The 21306-nt window shown below is 44.9% G+C and overlaps 2 protein-coding genes across 5 annotated transcripts in view; one reads left to right on the forward strand and one right to left on the reverse strand.

Moving 5' to 3' along the window:
- ACO1 (aconitase 1) overlaps positions 1-18321 on the forward strand; it is a 71910-nt gene extending 53589 nt beyond the window's left edge. For both annotated transcript variants that reach the window (XM_040481449.1, XM_040481450.1), the window contains 9 exons: positions 1021-1105; positions 1883-2039; positions 3689-3813; positions 5859-5963; positions 6696-6838; positions 9560-9707; positions 13672-13794; positions 16345-16530; positions 17474-18321. In XM_040481449.1, the coding sequence (XP_040337383.1) occupies positions 1021-1105; positions 1883-2039; positions 3689-3813; positions 5859-5963; positions 6696-6838; positions 9560-9707; positions 13672-13794; positions 16345-16530; positions 17474-17587 (1186 nt within the window). In that variant the 3' untranslated portion in view covers positions 17588-18321. The remainder of the gene's footprint in view (positions 1-1020; positions 1106-1882; positions 2040-3688; positions 3814-5858; positions 5964-6695; positions 6839-9559; positions 9708-13671; positions 13795-16344; positions 16531-17473) is intronic.
- Positions 18322-18959: 638 nt separating this feature from the next.
- RIGI (RNA sensor RIG-I) overlaps positions 18960-21306 on the reverse strand; it is a 39058-nt gene continuing 36711 nt past the window's right edge. For all 3 annotated transcript variants that reach the window (XM_040481446.1, XM_040481447.1, XM_040481448.1), the window contains one exon: positions 18960-20249. In XM_040481446.1, coding sequence (XP_040337380.1) covers positions 19953-20249 — 297 coding nt within the window. In that variant the 3' untranslated portion in view covers positions 18960-19952. The remainder of the gene's footprint in view (positions 20250-21306) is intronic.

Below are 21306 nucleotides of genomic sequence, written 5' to 3' on the forward strand. Positions count from 1 at the left end.
GACAGAGGTATGCTGTGGGCTAACATTGGCTCTGCACCTGAGAGACTGCCCTTAGGTATGAAAATATTTACTTACCAGGACTAACAATGTTTTAATTCCTTGGTGTAAACTAGTCATTTGTTACCAAATACAATTCCTCCAGTTTGCCCACTGTTCCTAATTTGGATGAGAAAGATTTTATCCATGCGTCTCATTAAAGTCAAAGTCCTTGGGATTATACAAAGTAGTAAATACAGAAATTACATGGCATATGTGATTTCAACTTTTAAAAAATCTAGATCATTCTCTCATGGTTCACGGTTTTGAACCCCATGTCAGGGTCTGTGCTGACAGCTCGGAGCCTGGAGCCTGCTTCGGATTCTGTGTCTCCCTCTCTCTCTGCCCCTCCCCCACTCATGTTCTGTCTCTCTCTCTCTCTCTCAAAAATAACATTTTTTTAAAAAAAGTCTAGATCATTCAGTTGAACTCCTTTTTACAATTTACTCAAAAAAGAATTTATTTTATTTTAGTTTTATTTATTTGAGAGAGAGAGAAAGAGCAAGCAGGGGGCGGGGGGAGAGAGAGCAACAAGGAATCCCGAGGAAGCTCTGTGATGTCAGCACAGAGCCTGACATGGGGCATGATGCCATAAACTGTGAGATCATGACCTGAGCTGAAATCAAGAGTCAGATGCTCGACCAACTGAACCCCCCAGGAGCCCCTCAAAAAAGACTTTAATTCAATGATCTCGAATGGATGAATAGTATATTAAAACGTTCTACCTGGTTGGTCAGTCGCATGTTGACTCTTAATCTTGGGGTCATGTTCAAGCCCCGTGTTGGGGGGTTAGATTGTACTTAAGATTAAAACAAAAACAAAAACACCTTTAAAATGCTCCTGAGAATGAAAGCTTTCTAGAAACAGTGCTAAACTTACTCCATGTGCTGCTGTTCTCCTTAAATCAGTAGTCTCTAGACCTGTCATCGGCAGAGAGGCTCGCTGAGAATCATTGCGCACCCGTGCTTCTCTCCCGGCACCTAGGTTTGATGTGGTCGGCTACGGTTGCATGACCTGCATTGGCAACAGTGGGCCCTTACCCGAAGCTGTGGTAGAAGCCATCACCCAGGTAAGTGCAGAGGAGCCTGTGGGGCTTCAGAGCTGTTGCCTCCTTTCATAAGATGTGCGACCAAAATGCCGGTCGTCTCAGGAAGGTCCGGGGAAGCAGGGAATGGATGCCGTTGCACGTATGGTCTTCAGGGGCAAGCCAGCCTTACCAGCTGTCTACCTTGTGCGGCACATTCCTCAGCCGTAAATTGGAGATGATAATAGTACGTGCTGCGAGCACGGAGGTGATAATGGACGTGCCGGACTTTGAGTGGTGCCGGCACACAAGTGCCCGATCAGTGCTGGTGTTGACTGAAGACAGCTCCAGAACTGTGTGTTCCTGGTAATCTGAAAACTGGCTCCGAGTCAGGGCTGCATGCAAACAAATCAACACTAAGTTGCATTGGTTTGATTTTTGTTCTGTAAATTCTGTAGCTTTAGGAAACACTATTTGGTTTGCTTTGCAAACATAGGTCAGTGTGGCTTCCTTGAGCTTTCAACTGTTAACAGATTTTCCCTCCTGTTCTCAGGCCCCAGGTGGCAAAGTAACCAGGATGCTGCCTTCTGACTGACCTGGGATTTTCTCATGACCAGAAATCATGTCTCTCTGTGTCTTTTGACCCAGAGTGTCTCCCCAGGGATAGCCATGCGTGTTCTTTTCCCCGCACCCAGGGGACCAAGTGAAAGAAGGGTTTAAGGAGCCTCCTCCATTGATGGGAAACTTTAGCAGGTGGTCTGAGACAAAAAGCCCAGGCAACCTCTTCTCTGCGTGAACTGATTTTTCTCTTGCCGGACACAGGGAGACCTTGTAGCTGTTGGAGTACTATCTGGAAACCGGAATTTTGAAGGTCGAGTCCACCCCAATACCCGGGCCAACTACTTAGCCTCTCCGCCCTTAGTGATAGCATATGCAATTGCTGGGACCATCAGGATCAACTTTGAGAAAGAGCCACTGGGTAAGATTCCGTTTGTGTGGTTACACTTGTTTGATTTTTTTCCCAGTGAATTTGAAAATCTTATTGGAGGAAAGTAACTGCTTTCATTAATAAATAATGAGGCAAAGAACTAACAAAGATGAGAAGGAGTCTTTTCTTTATTCCCTCACACACAGGGAAGACCTACCTGAAATACACAAGAATTAACTGAAGGACAGAGATAACAAAAGGAAAGAAATAAGGGGCACCTGGGTGGCTCCGTCGGTTAAGCAGCCAACTTTTGATTTTGGCTCAGGTCAGATCTTCATGAGTTACACATGGGCTCCGTGCTAACACTGCAGAGCCTGCTTAGGATTTTCTCTCTCTCCGTCTCTTTCTCTGCCCTTCTTCTGCTCATTCACTCTCTCTCTCTGTCTACCTCTCAAAATAAATAGATAAATAAAACTTTAAAAAAAAAAAAGGGGGGGCTCCTGGGTGGGCTCAGTCAGTTGAGCATCCAACTTCGGCTCAAGTCATGATCTTGCAATTCGTGAGGTTAAGCCCCTGTCGGGCTCTGTGCTGCCAGCTGGAAGCCTGGAGCCTGCTTCAGATTCGGTGTCTCCCTTTCTCTCTGCCCCTCCCCTGCTCGCACTCTGTCTCTCAAAAAACATAAATAAACATTAAAAAATAATTCAAAAAAATAAAAAATAAAACAAAAATTTTAAAAGGAAAGAAATACAAAAAGGCATAGAGAGCATGCTACTCTGGCTTCTTCCCTAGTTCTTCTCTTTCTAGCTCCTGCTTTTATCTAACGATAGGCACTGTTTTAACATATAGTCTGTGGAAACACATTCACCTTCCCCGAATTCGGACAAATGATGCTGTGTTTCCTTTCCTCTGGTGGTTTTGCTGTGCCTTCCCCAATCTGTTCTGAGTAGATTAAATAATGTGAAAACAGTGCCTCTTAAATTAATTTTTTGGAAATCAAAACTAGAGCTATAATTGATCCTCATTATATGGTAGATTTGATATTGCAGATTTGCTTATTCACCAAAATGTATTTTAACCCCCAAATCAATACTCACCTTGCCTCCAAGGTCATTTGCAGACACGCACAGAGGGGTGACAGCTTTGAGTCACTCAACGAGCGTGTTCTCAGCTGCATCCAAACTAGGCAGGGTTCCACCTTCTTGTTTCAGCACTCCTACTGCCAGCAAGTATCCTGTTCATGCTCTGTGTAGTGCCATGTTTTCCCACATTTTTGTGGTTTTGGTGATTGCACTTTTAAAAATAGTCCCCAAGCATAGTGCCGAAGTGCTGTCTAGTATACGTAAGCCCGAGGAGGCTGGGGTGTGCCTCGTGGGAGGTAGACTTAGTTCAGGCAAGAGTTATGGTGTTGCTGGCTGTGACTTCAGTGTTAACGCATCAACAAAATATATTAGATAGGGTGTCTTTAAGCAGAAGCACACATAAAGCAAGATTATGAATTGATCGGTTGCCGAAAACGTTAGGCTCAAGGCCCTCAGGGGCCTAACCCGCATCCCCTGGGGGCAGCGACTGAGTCTTCACTACTCAGTGTTTGCATGGATTTTACAGAATATTGCTACCACGGAGAACAGGATTTGACTGTATGTGATAATGAAAAGGGGGTATTAAATTCAGTTTTTCTCTAATAAACTTTTTTCCCCCAGGGGTAAATGCAAAGGGACAACAGGTATTTCTGAAAGACATCTGGCCAACCAGAGACGAGATCCAGGCGGTGGAGCGTCAGTATGTAATCCCTGGGATGTTTAAGGAGGTCTACCAGAAAATAGAGGTGAGGTCCCTGCCCACCCTGCCCCTACACGTTTAGGGGAAAGCCGTTCCTTTGTGGCCTCTCTGCAGACCTTGAGGCTGATGGGGTGGAAGCTATGGAGAGTAACATTTACTTCTAAAGATAACCAGGGAAGTGGTTCTCAGTCATTTCTCCTGAGACTCACATTTTTACAAAACCGCACTCTCCCCAGATGTTCCCAGATTTGCACAAGGCCCCAGATTTGGCAGTATCCTTGGGAAGAGAGGCCTTAGGTTGTGTGTGATTCCTAGCCAGCTTGCCCTAACCCACCCCCTCCTCAGACACCCTGGGTATTGTGTCAACTGTGGTTGAGGATCCGTGATGTCTATTAGAGTATGTCACTGAGGTAGAGGTGTAATGCACCCTCAGAATTATTTGGATGCTTAAAAAATTTTTTTAAACCCATTCAGTAAAAAGCCCCAAACTATCAAACTACTAAAATAAATGAAACTTTGTGCAGTTTACAAACAGGGAGAAAATGTGTGGGGCTCAGTATCGTTTTCAGAGACCCTTGGATGTTATTCTTTCTCTGCTTTCTGTGGTTGGGTGCCTTAGGGAGTGCTGACTGGGGCTTGGGTTTGAAATAACAGAGCAGACTGTCTGGGGAGAAGGGTCAAATGGAGGGTCGTATTCATGCACCGTGCCCTCCCACGAGTTGCACATTGGGAAGCGGTTATGAGCAAGTTTGTTGGGCGTTGGGTTGAACGCATTTCTCCAAAGGCTGAGGTAATGACCCTGTGGAGACATTCAAGTTGATTTTAATGCGTAGCACCTGTCATTTGCTATCGAGTGTCCGTGTGACCTGGATGTCCACTTCCCCAAATTTTCAGAGAGTAAATAATTTCCCCTTTGGTACAATCTGAATTATTGCTTCCTAAGTTAATACTTTGTGTATGGATTAGTTTTCTCTTGCTGCCCAACAATTTATCCTAAAACTTAGTGGGTTAAAACAGCATTTATTATCTTACAGTTTCTGTGGATCAGAAATCCAGGTGTGGCTTAGCCGGGTGCCTCTGCCTTCACAAGGCTCCAGCCAAGGTGTCATCTGGGGCTGCAGCTCATCTGAAGGCTCAGCTGGGGGAAGACCCCCTTCTAAGGCCACTCACATGGTTGTGGGAGGATAATGTGCCTCACAGGCTGTTGGGCTGAGGGCCTCAGTTCCCTGCCTACAGTTAGCGGGAGGCCCCCCTCATTGCCTTGCTGGTGGGTCTCTTCACAGCTCACAGCATGGTACTGACTTCCATCAGAGCAAGCAAGAGAGGGAGAGAGAAGACAGAAGGCCGAGTCTCTTTATAACCCAATCTTGGAAATTAGTCACTAGGTTCAGCCCACACTCAGCAGGAGGGGATGGCTTAAGGGTGTGAATGCCAGAAAGGTGGGGGCAGGTCCTTGGAGCCATCTTAGGGGCTTCCTGTCACAGTGCATATGTATTTTTAAATTATTTGCCATGACATTGTCTTAGTATAAAGGAACTCTTTTGTATGGCTGGAATAAGAACTGTTTGGGGGTTTGTTGTATCGAAGTGGAGTTGACACACAATTAGGTTAGTTTCAGGCCCCGTACGTCTCATTGCTCACCACAGGTGTAGCCACCCTGCATCCCCGTTGATCACTGTTACGATACCACTGACTATGTTCCCCGTGCTGTGCCTTTCATCCCCATGGCTCATGCATTCCATGACTGGGAGCCTATACCCCCCAACCCCTTTCACCCCTTTCTGCCCATCCTTTCACCTCCCCTCCCCTCTGGCAACCATCAGTTACTTCTCTGTGTTTATCAGTCTGTTTCTGCTTTTTCTGTTGGTTTGTTCATTTGATTTGTTTTTTAGGTGCCACATACAAGTGAAACCATGGTATTTATCTTTCTCTGATGTATTTCACTTGGTGTACTCAGAGGGTGTTATGCTAAGGATGGTTTTTATTATACTCTTAGAACATACATTTTTTGCTTACATGTTAAATATTCCTTAGAATGGAATGTGATTCGATTTGCTTTTCTTTCTTTTATCTTTTTTTATTTTTTTAAAGACTGTGAATGAAAGCTGGAATGCCTTAGCAGCCCCCTCGGATAAGCTATATTGCTGGAATCCCAAATCAACATACATTAAGTCACCACCGTTCTTTGAAAACCTGGTATGGCTTTTTTTTTTAATGTTTAACAAAATCAGTTTTCCCAATGGTTTCTTTCCTTATAAAGTCTACTTTATTACCCTGTGCCCTTGCTTTGTCCACCCATTCCATTGAAACCTGTACAAAGCCGAACGGATGATGCTGGGGAGAATCTTGAGAAGCTGGGATATTTGGCTCTAGTGAGCCTACAGCTTCTGTGTCTGGGGCTTCTGTGTGGCTGTTAGAGACACCCTGGGGCCCCAGTGCCACCTGGACGTAGACTCAGAAAAGTCTGCGGAACTGACTGTTCCGGGAAGACATCCCCAGGCCTGTTCTATTTAAACCTTATACTCAGAAATCAAGGGAGATCTTCTCTACAACTGATGAACCAGGAGCCCATGACCCCCTGGGTGGGGAGAGGGTGGGAGGAGAAGTCAGGATTCTCGTGTCCTCAGCTTCTGAGCTTCGTGGATATGGACACAAAGAATGCCACCTATGGCTGCATCCCTATTGGTTTTGACAGAATAGTGCCCACCTTTGCCTCCCTTCAAGGGTGGGATGTGAGTGTTCTGAGTAAATTCACTTTACTTTTCTAAGTACCCCTGACAAAACCAAAAACACTAGAATTTTCTGTGTATCACTATAGGTCTGGCATCTAGTTCAGGTCCACAGACCATTGTTGTGACCGTTGAGACTCCCTTGGTGACTTGCTAGAGCAAACCTGGGCCAACACTGACTTGCTGTATGCTTTGCCAGACTTCAGATATCCAGCCGCCTAAGTCTATAGTGGATGCGTATGTGCTGTTAAATTTGGGGGATTCGGTAACAACTGACCACATTTCTCCGGCTGGAAATATTGCAAGAAACAGCCCCGCTGCTCGCTACTTAACTAACAGAGGGTAAGTGTGAGTGAGGGAAAAAAAGACTAAAAGACAGAAATGGAATGAATGAAGCCAGTATTTCTCTTTTGAATCAGAGTCTGGTTTTTCACTGAACCCTGAGGCTTGAAAAACAGTCGCCCTTTCTGTTTGCTGCTTCCAAGCTTCCTTGGGAGATTCCATCAGCAAGGGAGGGGACCTTCCTTCTAATGTCCCCATGAGACCCAGCTGTCGTTCCCGCCCCAGCTTGGCTGCCGTGAGGGTATGGGCTCTGCTCTCCGCCTGCGTCGCACTCGGCAGGGATGTCACCTGAGGTGCGTAGCCAGGTCCTGGTTGAGAGGAGGAATTTCTGAGAACAGTGGCTGACACATCCATTTGCCGATCCTTCAGTCTAGACTGATTTTAACAGCTTTTATACCAGTATTATCTCTTGTCCCCTAATACACCGATAGTAATTGGAGTCGTTCCCAGATCTGACTTTCCATGAGAATCATCTGGGGAGATAAAAATTCTGGTTCCTCTCTGCACCTCCTGAATCAGCTTCTTCAGGGATGAAGCCCAGAGCTGATCGGAAGAACAAAATCCAGGTCCTTCTTCTTCCTTCCCTTTCCTTGCCCTTCCTTTGCTTTCCTTTCCCTTTCTCTTTCCTTTCCCTTGCCCTTCCCTTCGCCTTCCCTTCCCCTTCCCTTTCCCTTCCCTTTCTTTCTTTTCCCTTTCTCTTTCCTTCTTCTTCCCTTCCCCTCCCTTCCCCTTCCCTTCCCCTTCCCCTCCCTTCCCCTTCCCTTCCCCTTCCCCTCCCCTTCCCCTCCCCTTCCCCTTCCCTTCCTTTCTCTTTCCTTCCCCCTCCTTTTCCCTTCCCTTTCCCTTCCCTTTCCCTTCCGTTTCCCTTCCTTCTTGTGTTTTGTTTTGTCAGTGGGAGAGGAAAACTGCCTTGCCCTCACCGCACTTGCCTGGTAGCTGACCTGTTTTCTTCATACATCCCCCTCCTACTGTGCTCCACTCAGTCTCTGCCTTCTCCTAGTGCATCCTATGGGACAGTCATGTGCAGAGCAAGACTATTCCATGTTCCCCAGAAATGTGAGTGTTGAAGGTCTAAGAAGATAGCCCACCTCTAGAGGAGGTGATCTACAGGAGTCTATGTCAAGATTTTTTTTTTAATGTGGGGCAACTACCGTAGTAAATGTACAGGAACTTTCTATACACAGACGCATACGGTAAGGTTTTAAAGGGATATGATTGTACTTTGAATGGGAGACAAGCGTCCATCAGCAAGCAGAGACAGGCAGGTGATATACAAGAGGTGTCAGCGAATCCCTGCCCTTCCCCCTCATCCGTGCAGCTCAGTCTACACTGGCGATTGCCTTATCAAATGTTCCAGGCAAAGCCAAACGCCTTTCTGCCTGATGGTTTGAGCTGGCTGGTTTTTCCTCTTGGATCCTCTTCCCTCAAATAATCTGCCTGGGTAACTCCATTGCCAATTCAAGTCTTCCTCCATGAGGTTACCCTGCCCATACTCTTGTTCTCTTTGCTTTTGATCTACTTTTTTTTTCCCCTCCGTTATTAACCACATTCTAGCAACACTAATAGACAGTGCTCTTTTTTTTATTATTATTTCTTTGTCTCCACCTTTTAGAATGTAAGCCCTGCAAAGGCACAGATCTTAATCTGTTTGGTTCATCAGTGTACCTTAGGCCCTTTGAATAGTCCTTGGCCCATAACTGGTGGTGGTCAGTAAATGTTGAGTGAATGAATGAATGGGAGAAAAGAATTCAACAGCAAACAGAGAAACAGAGATTGAAGCTAATACAGAAACTAAGGAAACAAGCCGTGACCAATACTTTTTTTGATTCGTGATTGTTGACAATCTTTTGAGAATGGGAATCATAGGGAAATGAATGAAGGGAAATACAGTACATTCCCAGAAAAATGCACATATCCCCAGCATTCCAGATACAATTTCAGGGGTTTGTAGATATGCTCACCTACTCCTAAAGCCCATTCACACCTTCTCTCCATCTTCAAATTACATCTCATCATGAGATCAGATCACCACTCAGACACACTTCCTAGCATTTTCAGAAACAGCCAGGGAGCTGATCGCTGTGTTAATTGTAAGCTGTTGTCCCTGCCATCACAAAGTGTCCTTTCACTGGGGCCCACAGACAGGATTTTTCTTTGATTTCAGGACAAGGAATAGCTGTTCTGCCTCTTCAGCATTGCTCTGATTTTTATCTTATGAAAATCGTAAACCACGTTGCCAGTCGTGTGTCTGCCCAGCACACTGAGTTCGTGAGAAGTAGATCTCCTTCCTGTTAGTTTACAGAAAGTACCTTATGTTTCCCTCATTCTTGGCTCCACCTGACTGGCCTATACTAATTATTCTTTTTGTTTTCTTTTTCTTACCTATTTTTAATGTTTTATCTTTTGTGAAGTTCCCTAGGCTACCCTAATGAATAAATAAAATAAATACTCAATAGAGTTCCTTCTGGTTTTTTACCCAGATTTATAAGACTACAAGTTAACCTGAGGAGAATGTTGATTTCTGCCTTTCAGTGCCCCACTTCTGACATCTGCCTCTACTGTCCTCAGCAGATGTTAGGAATAGCTTTCCTGCCTTGAAGAGCAAGGCTTATTAGATTAGAGAGCTATCTAGGTCTATGGTTTTTCTCTTGTCTTGATGTAAGTTAAGTTTCACCTTTGTTCCGTTCACTAAGCCAGCTCCTCTCCCGCTTGCATTATTAGCTTGACTCCACGAGAATTCAACTCCTACGGCTCCCGCCGAGGTAACGATGCCATCATGGCACGGGGGACATTTGCCAACATTCGCTTATTAAACAAATTTCTGAACAAGCAGGCACCACAGACTATACATCTGCCTTCTGGAGAAATTGTAAGTATTGTGTCTTCTGCTTGGTTGAGAGGCCGGCATTTGTCAGGCTCTGACTGAAATTTCATCAGTTCAGGTATTTGAGGAGGGAAATTCCAGGTTAAGGTCTCCAGAGGCTCTTTATCAACAAGCACTGTTGTATGATTTTATTAGCATTTAATTTCAGTCATCACACCACTAGAAAAAAAAGAGGGCCCGCAGAGGCCTGCTAGGGTCCTAATGGGAGCCATTTGGAGTTGGCCCTGTTACAGCGGGACTTGTTGAGCCACAGATGGGAGGCATGTGAGAGGTGGAGAAAGTCTACATTTTGAATCGGACATACCAGCTGTGGAGCGTTCATTCAGCAAGTTATTTTCGTCTCTGAGCTGCATTTTTCTGACCTGCAAAGTAGAATGATGCCTACCTTGTCCGGCTCTGAGGCTTACACTTAAATGGAATGACACATATAACGTGGCAGATACTCTCTGACACATGCCGTCCGTCCTCGACATCCAGCAGCTCCTGCAAAGCTGCTTGAACAGTGTTTAAGTTACTTGAGAAATAGCCCTCCCGACTTACTTAACAATAATAGTAGCTAGTATTTATATGGAACTTACTACATCCAGGTACTGTTCTGAGCTCTTTGTATATATTGATCTATTAATCCTCATAACAACCCTCTGAGGTAGGTACCATGATTGTCCGTGTTTTAAGATCCCAAAAATGGATATTAAAACCTAGAGAGTCTGGCTCCGAAGTCGGTGTGGTCTACCGCCACCCATGTGCCTCACTTGTAACAGATGATATTTTAGTAAAGCAGACTCTTCACAAATAATCACTAGTCACCAGGACCCAACACAGAGTCAGTGCCCAGTAGATACTTGTTCAGTGAAGAGCAGGGACGATAAACTATTCAATGAAAAAAATACAATTAAACGGTCGAATGCCCAAGAGACCAAGGGGAAAAGGCGTGCAGTTATAGACACTGGGAGGCCTCCGGTATACGGCCGTCACAGTGAACCCCTCTTATTTTTACAAGTCCTGCCATGGCATAGAACTTCTGGTCAGATGTTCAGTGCCTCATCTGAAATAAGGAGACTGAGATGAACCGACATTTGAGCCAAGCCTTGAACCTGAAAGATAGACGTACACAAAGAACAGGGTGTGGGGAGGGAAAGAAGATAACAGAGGTAATGCAGGGACCAGAAGAAAACTGCAAGAAAAATACTGTCTTCTCAGAGTGCTGAAATGATTTTCTGTTGGTGGTATAAGGTAATCAGAGGACAAAAAGGACTTTTCATAAAAAAATAATAATAATAAATATGGGCTCTTTTAATAATTAAAAAAAAAAGCCCCTAAAAATTTTCACAGGAAAAGTTGGTTAGTTGAGAGAATCTCTCAGAATATAGAACAGAAAGACAAAGATTAGAAAATATAAGAAAATTCAAGACGGAGATGAGGAGGCTCGGCATCTGACTAAACAGGCTGAAAAGAGAAGAGAGGAAATTATTCAAGAAGTGACACAAGGAAAATTCCCCAACTGCAAGATCCGATTCCAGATTACACCCACCGAATGCCCACATGATTACGGGAGAACAGCTCCAAGTCACATCATTGTGAAGTTAAGTGCAGCAGAGATAAGAAGAAGATCTACAAACTTCCAAAGCGAGAAAAACAGCTTATGTGTAATGTTCTGGGGATCAGAAGTGCTCAGAGCAACACTGGAAGCAGACTGGTTTGCACCCCAGGATTCCATGTCCTATGTTAAAATAATAACATATTCAGTTCAAAAACTTTAAAAATACCCCTCAATCCCTGTCTCAGGAAATGACTTGGTGAATGCATTTTACCGAGATGAGGGAATAAGCCAAAAAGGGAAGATGTAGGATCCAGGAAAAGAAAATGCAAGGGATCCCCAGGACGCTGGTGAAGGAAGATTCTTCCATAACATCAGTGCACCACATCTAGAGAAGAATCCGTCTGAATTGGAATAGGACTGAAGCTCGAGGAGTTATCCCTCCATGGAAAGGATGTTTTCATTTTTATTTTTTAAAATGTTTCTTTATTTTGAGAGAAGAGAGTACGTATGTGTGAGCGCACACACGCAAGCAGGGGAGGGGCAGAGAGAGAAGGAGAGAGAATCCTGAGCAGGCTCCGCACTGTTAGCACAAGGCTAACAGTGGGGCTTGATCCCATGAACTGTGAGATCATGACCTGAGCCAAAACCAAAAGTCGATGCTTAACCAACTGAGCCATCCACAAATCTCATGGTTGGTGAGTTTGAGCCCCACATCAGGTCAGCCTGCTGTCCTCTCTCTGTCCCTCCCCTGTTTGCTGTCTCTCTCAAAAATAAAAAATAAACATTTAAAAAATAAAAATAAAAACAAATGGCATACTTCCTGATACATTTGAATGTCCTTAGAGAAGATTTGTACTTTAGGCAGAGTGTTTGGGGATTCATTGATGGGTAGGGACACAGAAACAGATGAGTGTGTGTGCACGCACATACACACACACACACACACACACACACACACACACACACAAATTAATACCAGTGGGGATTTTTTTTAACTGCCAAGAAAAGGAAATCATAGTATATTACATGACTCAGCTATAAATAACATTCACATAGTCAAAGTAATGCAAATACCAAATACTGACTTACCCAAAATGTCTGACATAATTCTATTGGGAGGTTGGGGAGAGGGGACCCTAGGGGAATGGTAGTTAGCCAAATCCCCATTGAAGCAGGAAATTGGTAGATAACAAAAATGGAGAAATGAAGAACTGGTGGTTTCAATATAACACTAGAGCCATAGAGGAACAGTAGAAGAAAACAACAAAATTTTATGTCCTCTTCTTTAGAAGACAGGGAGAGTGCAGGGAGCTGTTGCTGTGTAAGCTCCCCAGATTCCCAGAGCGCCGTGTAGAACTAACCAGAGGCTCCAGCAGCCCGCCAAAATAGTAATTTGTGAAAGCTTACTTCGGAGTTTGATTATACACCTTTCTAGAGCTTCTTCTGAAGGAAACACTCTTCTGAGGGATTTTTTTTTTCCTTAAGTAGCCAGGAGAAACAATTGTTTCATTACTTAATCACGAGCAACGATATCACATGTCTTCCTGAAGTCTTGGCTCCGCAGAACATTCAGAGTTCTTGGTGAAAAACACATGAAATTGTTTGTGTTAGATGTTTCTCATGTACACTAAAATATTAGTCCTCTCCTGTCCTTTATTAATGGAGGTTTCTACTTCCTAGTGTCTCTGCCTTGACTTCCATGTAGAAAGGTGGCTAATAAAAATTTGCATTTTTTATGATTTTAGAACATGTTGCCTTCTTTGTGTTTAGCTACCCTTCCCAAGGGACCATGACTGAGTCTCTGAGTCAAATCCCAGGTTTAGCTGAGATTCTCTGTTTTTTAAGCTTTAAAATAGTTTAATCAGGGGTGCCTGGGTGGCTCAGTCGGTTAAGTGTCCAACTTCGGTTCAGGTCACGGTCTCGCAGTCCGTAAGTTCAAGCCCCACGTTGGGCTCTGTGCTGACAGCTCAGAGCCTGGAGCCTGGTTGGGACTCTGTGTCTCCCTCTTTCTCTGCTCCTCCCCTGCTCGCACTCTGTCTCTTTCTCAAAATAATAAATAAACATTCAAGAAAAATTTTTTTTAATTGTTTAATCAACAGAAGAGGGGGAAAAAAGTCTGATCGTTCCCTTTTTTTCCCTTGATGCCTTAAGATTAGAATGTTTTTCTAAAACCAGGACAACAACTAGGCATTTCAGTTAAAAGAATATACAATTCACTGGTAGGGGTAAATAGATGGAGTTAATTGGAAATTTGTAAATCAGACAACTGATTGGTTGAGTTTCTGTTGGCTTTGTGTTGACATGGGCCACTGAAGATCCTTCTGACCCTGCACTTACCAGGTGCCACTGCCTGTGTCCACACTCTGTGCCTTTACCGAGTCTGTAAAACCTTCCTTTTCTCTTCCTCAGCTTGATGTGTTCGATGCCGCGGAGCAGTACCAGCAGGCTGGCCTTCCCCTGATCGTGCTGGCTGGCAAAGAGTATGGCTCGGGCAGCTCCCGGGACTGGGCGGCCAAGGGCCCTTTCCTCCTGGTGAGTACGATGGAGAGAGATTCCAGCAGGCGAGCTCAGGAAAGCGTGTGATGTTTGTGCAACTGCTTCTTGGTAGACCTGGCTTTACCTCACTCAGTGAAGGGTGACCTAGAGTTGAACTGGTTCCTTAGATCGGTTATTCATTTTCGGGAGACCATGGATCTTTGGGGTGTCTGTAGAGCAGTTGGGACGAGGGTCTGTGAAGTCTCTGAAATTCTGTTGAAAAGGGTGTATGTATGTCTTTGTTTTGTAGGGAAGAATTTCATGGTTTTCATGATATTCAGTTTGAGGATCAGAAATGTATCTCAGGCGGTTGTCCCAGGAGTGCAGTAAGCCCGGGCGGCCGATCCTGTGTTGTCGGTCAGGAGGTTCACAGAAGGGGAAAGTAAGCAGCCTGCACTTTGGACACACGCGGGAGCGCACGTTTTTACAGTCGCTTCTCACTGCCCGTGAATCAGCTCGTAGACTCCCAAGGGAAAAGGCAGCGCTCTCTGGATGTAGACAGGCAGCTCTTTAGAACCTTCTACCAATTCAGGGCCTGACCCTCTGGCGGCATCCCCATGGAGGGGTCGTGCAGGTAGCAGGCAGCTTTTACCTCCTGAGCATTTGCTGGAAGAGCCTTGCAGCTCAGCTTTAATTCTCGGGGTTGGGTGAAACGCCATAGGCAGTGTCAATCCAAATGATTTGTGGCTCCAGCAAATTAAGCCTTGGGAAGCACTAAATAAGTTGACATCCACTAAATACGTTGATGTCTATGGTAAAAAATGTGGTGTCTGGCAGGCTGCCCTCCAGAAGTCCAGGATAATGTGTTTGAACATCACACCTACTGTGTTTTTTCTTTTTTTTTTTAATCCATCCTTTTGCTCTGGCACGGGGTGGGGGTGGGGGGAGGATGTTCTCTGATTACTTGGTAATATATCAAAAGCCTGCCTTTTTGAGAAGCTGCTAGAAAGAACCAGAGAAATGACAGAAGAGGAAAGGGTTTTAGGAAGAAGGCTGGGAGCTGGTGGTAGAAATGAGACCCGGTGCAGCACGCAGCCAGAGGGAACCGTAAGAGCTGGCAGAGGGTAAGAGAACCGGCACGCAAGGGGCTCCTAGGAGCCTAGACTTCTGTACGGAACGGCTCCAGGTTCCGGCAGCCCAAGCCGGGCTGCTCAGCAGTGCTGGGCTGTGCTCCCGGCTGAGGGGGCCGGACGACTGCGGTCTGCGGTGCCGCGCGGCTCTTGCCGGGAGCTAGGCACGTGCACAGGACCACCCCCCTCCTAGTGAATACGTGTACGTAAATCCAGACGGAATATCTGCTGCTCTGAAGAACCTGTTCTTCCTCTATACGCTCATTTTTAAATGTGGAAACGCTTGTGGGATTTTTAAATATACCTATGCCAGGATCTCATGCCCAAAGATTCTGGTTTAGTTGCTAAGGAGAAAGGCCTGCATGTGGGCATTGTAAAAGCCTGCCCTGGTGATGTGAATATGTGGCAAAGTTTGAGAACCAGTGCTTTGTGTCTACGGCTCCCGCAGCTTACAAGAATCACTAGCTTCCTCCCCTCCATGCTCCCTGCAAGAGGTCCTGATCTGGGGTAATGCCTAAAGAACCTACATTTTTAACAAGTTCCCAGAATGCTCCTCATGCAGGGGGGCTTAAAAGTATACCCTAAAGGGGCACCAGGGTGGCTCAGTGAGGTAAGCGTTCGACTCTTGATTTCGGCTCAGGTCATGATCTCAGGGTCGTGAGACTGAGCCCCGAGTCGGGCTCTGCACTGGGTGTGGAGCCTGCTTGAGACTCTCTTTCCCTCTCCTACAGCCCCTCCCCCTCAAAAAAAGTGTACTCTATGTATCAAGAGCCCGTTTAGGGGTATCTTAATATTATATTACAATTAACTAATATTTAAGAGTGGGGTGTTCTAGTTAATCAAGGATCCTGGCTTATTGAGCACTGCTGTATATTGCCACTTCTAGTTCACTAATACAATGTACTTTACAGGAAGTCTTAATATGAAGACTGTATTCAGTGCAATTCAGTCCTTGAAACAGGAATTGTAAAAGCAGCACATCATTTACTTTCTCGATAGTGTGTTCTGGAAGTTGCTTTTTTGGTTAAATCTTTTGTGTCTGCACTTATAGTAGCAAAATCCCAGGGAAATAGAAGAAATGATTATGGTGTTTTGTGGTGTAGATTCCAGATAACAATGAAAGTTTGCTAAGAGATGTTGTATCACAAAGCAGCTAAGCGTGTGGTCAAACTGCATGGGTTCCAATACCAGGTACTCCACTGACTGCGTGGGTCAAGGGGGGACAATAATGGCCTCTACCTCCCAGAGCTGGCGGAGGGTGGATTGAGAAAATCCATTCAAATGCTTGCACGTGGCCTGTACTTATAGGCAGTTCAGACTATCTACTGTGTTATTTATAATTAGAGAGCAACTTTATGTAAACAACCAGTTGGTACTTAGAATTTAGGTGTGAGAAGACTTAAGAAGCCTTTTGTAAAGTTTCCTTGTTGCCAAAGAAAACTGGAACTGTGTCCAAAGTACTGTCTTGGCTCCTCAGGGAATCAAAGCCGTCCTGGCGGAGAGTTACGAGCGCATTCACCGCAGTAATTTGGTGGGAATGGGGGTGATTCCCCTTGAATATCTTCCTGGGGAGACTGCGGACATCCTGGGACTCACAGGGCGGGAACGATACACGATCATCATTCCAGAAAACCTCAAACCACGAATGAAAGTGCAGGTCAAGGTAAGCTGAGCCTCTCCACACCGGGCCCAAGTAAACAGGGCTGTGTGTTTATAATCAATCCCGTCAGAAGGAAAGGAGTAGAGTTTGGAAGGAAGAAAATCACTCAGTAGGACTGCAGGGAGGATGGCAGCTGTTGACTGATCACTTACTGCTTGTTTATGCGTGTGGTCACCATCACTTCCTTTCTTACCCTCCAACCAGCCCCGCTGTCTCCACTGTGGCCCAGACTCACTTAGCCTAGAGAGGGGTGGGGGGAAGCTCAAAGACCGCACATTGTCACATTACCCAAAAAATACCTTTTTATTATCAAAATGTGAACAGACACACCCCATCCCTGAGCCTCACCCCAGGCCCCAGATTTTGATTAGCCCAGAGGTAAAAACGACAGCTCCCTATGTGAGGTGAGGCCAAGTGCCCCGCACTGCCTACGGGACCACCTTAATGAGACTTCTCCTGACCCGCAGCTCCCAGAGAGGGTTTAGAAAATACCATCCAGGGGCACCTGGGTAGCTCCATCTGGTAAGTATCTAGGTTGGGCTCAGGTCATGATCTTGGGGTTTGTGAGTTCCAGCCCCACACTGAATGCTTGGGATTCTTTCTCTCCCTCTCTCTCTGCCCCTGCCCCCACATTGATGTGCGCGTATGATCTCTCTCTCTCCCTCTCAAAGTAAAGAGAGAAAACGCCATCCCGAACATCATTAGTTGCTGCTACCCCAGGAGACCTGGTTCTCTGTTGCCTGTCACCGCCATCACTCATACGCTATGATGCTTCCCTGTGCAGAGAAGTCCACTGGGGGTCTCGTCCAAATGCAGCTTCTGATTTCCTGGGTCTGGGCTGGAGCCCGGGACTGCACGCGGCAGCCCTGAGGACAGGGTGGGTGGGCGCCCCTCCCTGCCTAGCCTCCTCCCTCACTGATTCTCCTCTGCTTCTTTGTCATCACAGCTTGACACCGGGAAGAGCTTCCAGGCCGTCATGAGGTTCGACACCGACGTGGAGCTTGCTTATTTCCACAACGGGGGCATCCTCAACTACATGGTTCGCAAGATGGCCAAGTAGGTCACCTGCACCTGGAGCTGCACCAGGAGGGAGTGAAGCGCCACCGGCCGGCCAGGCCCTTGGTGCAGAGCACGCCCCTCCGCGTGTGGGCCTCCCCGCAGGGGTGCCGCCTTGCACACATGCACGTGAGCACGGACGTGTTCTGGTGCCATCCCTCCAGGCACAAAACGAGCAGTTTCTGCATTCTCTATTTTTGTGAATCTTTGGCTCTCTCTCTGGAATTTGGAAGCTCAAGTGGTGGCAATGTCAGTAGTGCCAGAAAAGGAGAACTGAGCTGGTCTTTAAGGAAACTGATTACAGGATGTTGATTTTTTCACTGTCAGCCTGATAAGTCTTCTCAGAAGGCGTCGCCTGTCCTCTTTCCTGTTCGGCTCTGTTCGGTGAAACCTTTCCCTTGAGACTCCCTGGCCTATGCATAGTATGCCAGAGTTAACTGACATGGGTAGATGAGAACTTTCTCCCACTTCAGATCACAGTAGTGATTATGACTCCCCTGCCCCCTTCTTCCTTCAGAGTGGATGATCCAGACAGCTTGGATCAGACACTGACATTTTCTGATTATGTACCTTTGGATGGATCAACACTAAAGAAATTGTGACATTTTTCTTTTACTATCTTCAAAAATCGTCCCCAGAAAATTTTTCAGTTAAGAGGAGGACTTTGGGGGTGGTTTTGGAGAGAGACTTAGAACATTTGTAATTTGAAGAAGAGATTAAATCTATTTTCAAGCAAAACTTTTTGACTTTGGAATTGAATTCTGTGGTGTGTGAGGCTTCAGTCTGGGCCTGTTTAGAGCAGAGCGAGTCTCAGGCTACCAGCATCCTGAAGCCTGGGTGACGTTTAACCTCTCCTGCTTTTACAACCACATCCGTGCTATACAGGTGAAATGGAAGAGTTGGGGAACCAGGATTTCTCTGCCCTGGTTGGGAGCAGACAAGAAGCTAGTAGGAGCAATAATGTAAGCGTGGTGAGCAGATCATCATTTTTTTATTTTCGTGTCCTATAGTTTACGTCCTTATTGTCATTGACAGCATTTTGGGGCACATGTCTCAGCTGCCATAACAAAATATCATAGACTGGGTGACTCAAACATCAACAATGTATTTTCTCCTTCCTGGAGGCTACAAGTTAAGATCAAGTTTCCAGCCACTTCATTTTCTGGTCAGAGCTTTCTGTCTTTCCTTTTGTGATGTTTGAAGGTTTGTCTAAGCCATTTATGGTCCTAGTGAATTACAACTAATCTGAATCTGTTTTAGAGAATACTTAAGTTATTACAGAGCCTACCCTGTCTTGAACACAAAATACCGTGGCCTACATGGAAACAGCAAAACTCAGGCAGTTGTCCCCATGTCTGGAAAACCGCAAATAACTCTCAGGGCATCAGCAACCTTGTTTAATGACACAAGAATGCCACTTGAATACATAGTCTGATTTTTTTAAGTGGATAGGACAGCCAAATTTATCTCCTCAGTTTCATCCAAGGAACCTGAGAACAGAGTCCAAACTGTTGACCATCAACTATTATTACAAAATGGCTTGAGATGACCATTCAAAGGGAACAACATCATGGGTTAAGGAAACAAATTAATAGGGCAAGATGTACAATAAACTATAAAAACAAATCAATTTCTCAAGAAGTACTGTATCATCTACATGCTCCTATTACTAAAAGTTGTCCTATAGAATTTTAAGATTACATGCCACACACTGGTACATGGAAAATATGAGTAACTACTATATCTATGTATATGAATATTTATCGAACCCTTAGAATTATCAGCATTTAAGAGATCAGCATAGAGGAATCAACAGCACAGACTGGGACAGAGCTAACAGAAATAGGAGCCAAGAGGGGGTTCCAGGAAAGGAGTACTCAACAGGGCCAAAAGCAGCAAAGAGATCAAAGAGAGAGAAGGCCTAAGAAGTGCCCGATGGATTAGGCACTGGTATTAACAAGAACAATGTCAGTAGATTAAGGGCAAAAGTCAGTTTACAGTAGCAGGTTAAGGAAAGAAAGGGAAGCATAGAAAAAACTTTCAACATTTCTTTCCTTCCTTCAATTCATTCATTCATTCTAATGTGTACCCAGTGGCTACTGGATATTCATTGGGGATCAGTTGCAAGGGGAAGGATAGGAAAAGAAGTTAAGGCTTTTTAATTTTTCCCAAGTACTTAAGAGCTTTATTGGCCTACAGAAAGCCATAAACAGAGGGTAAAGTTAAGTGATAGATATTTAGTTCAATACAAGCCTTGGGCACATACCTTCACAATGGTACAAGCAATCCATGATTGTACCCACTGGGGCTAATTTCTTTAGTCAGGGTCGGTCATCCATCCCCTGTAGCCAAAGAATGAGGCACCCAGGTCATTTGGGCATTTCCTTAGCATCAAATGGTATCTTCTCAAAATGAAAGTCCTTCCACTTTGCATATAGTTTCTGAGCTCCAGTTGCAATATCCTCCACCACAAAACTTTCTATTTTTATAACTGGAATCTCAAATATCTTATACTTCACATGGATTCCCCAGTCATGGCTGCAGTTTGGTCTGGCACAGAAGATCTTTGCTCTCTTCTCAAAATATCCAAAGCTCTTTGGTTTGGGGTGTAGTTTACTCACAAAGCACTTCCTGAAAGCATCTCCAACCACAGTGTAATGGCATTCCTACGGATGAAGGGATTGAATAACAACATTAAAACGAGTACAAAACCGTGATTTAAAGAAGCTCCACCCTAATCTGAGATGAAGAGCACGTAGGATCCCACTCATTTTACAGATGGGGTAAGAAGGAAATACACATTCACCTGAAGGCCAGACCAGAATCCACGCAGCCTGACTCCCAGTTACACGGGTGGAGATGAGGGTGGGGGTCAGGGTACAAGTGAAGTGACGGGCCATCTCATGAAGAGGAGGACTAAGAAGTTTCCAGGGAACTGAGCTTCTGAAAATAGATACCCTTTATTGATTCAGAAACAAAAGGGAGTATTTATTGAAGATCTCCAAAGACTGAATTCACCTGGCAGGCAAAATCCAAAGGATACAGAGAAGAACAAAGGGTCAATGTGGATCTGAAGAGGGTTGGGGACTAAAGGGTTCAGAGGCTCTGCCTGTAGTCAACTTTAGAGTAAACCTCAGAAAGGCCACACTGTACAGAACAAATGCAGACCCCAACACACCAGCCCCTCGGGAAAAGTCATAAAGCACCATTTCAACAGAAAAATCACTCAAATTGGAGCTGAAGGGACCTTTTATAGCTAAAGAAGCAGACTCCTAAAGGCATGGGAACTTGCTAGTATCACCCCTAATATGCTTCTTGCTCAGAGGGACGGATTAGAGACTTCAGCTTTCTGAAGCCCAAGGAGAACCCTGAAAACTCATCATCTGAACGAGCCTCCCCTTTATCAGCAGCAATGGAGTTGCTGTATGTTCATGGAACTTTTGTCTTTAGACATTTTTGTATCCAAAGTTTTATCCAAAAGTATTAGGGAAAAAAATTCAGAAAACTAACCTATTTTTTAAAATGAGATACTTTGTTTTCGTTATAAAAGTGATTTGTATCCCAAAAAGAAAGTTTAGAAAACATAAAATAGTAGAAAATATCACAGAATCTCACTGCAAAATAGTAATGCATTTTAGATATTTCCCCTAGTCTTTTTTTCTATACAAAGTTAAATTTATTTTTTTGTTGCTGGTAGTGATGGTGGTATTATTGCTATTATGT

The sequence above is a fragment of the Herpailurus yagouaroundi genome, unplaced genomic scaffold (assembly GCF_014898765.1).
Source record: "Herpailurus yagouaroundi ecotype Mexico unplaced genomic scaffold, PumYag 160, whole genome shotgun sequence".
Lineage (NCBI taxonomy): Eukaryota > Metazoa > Chordata > Mammalia > Carnivora > Felidae > Herpailurus > Herpailurus yagouaroundi.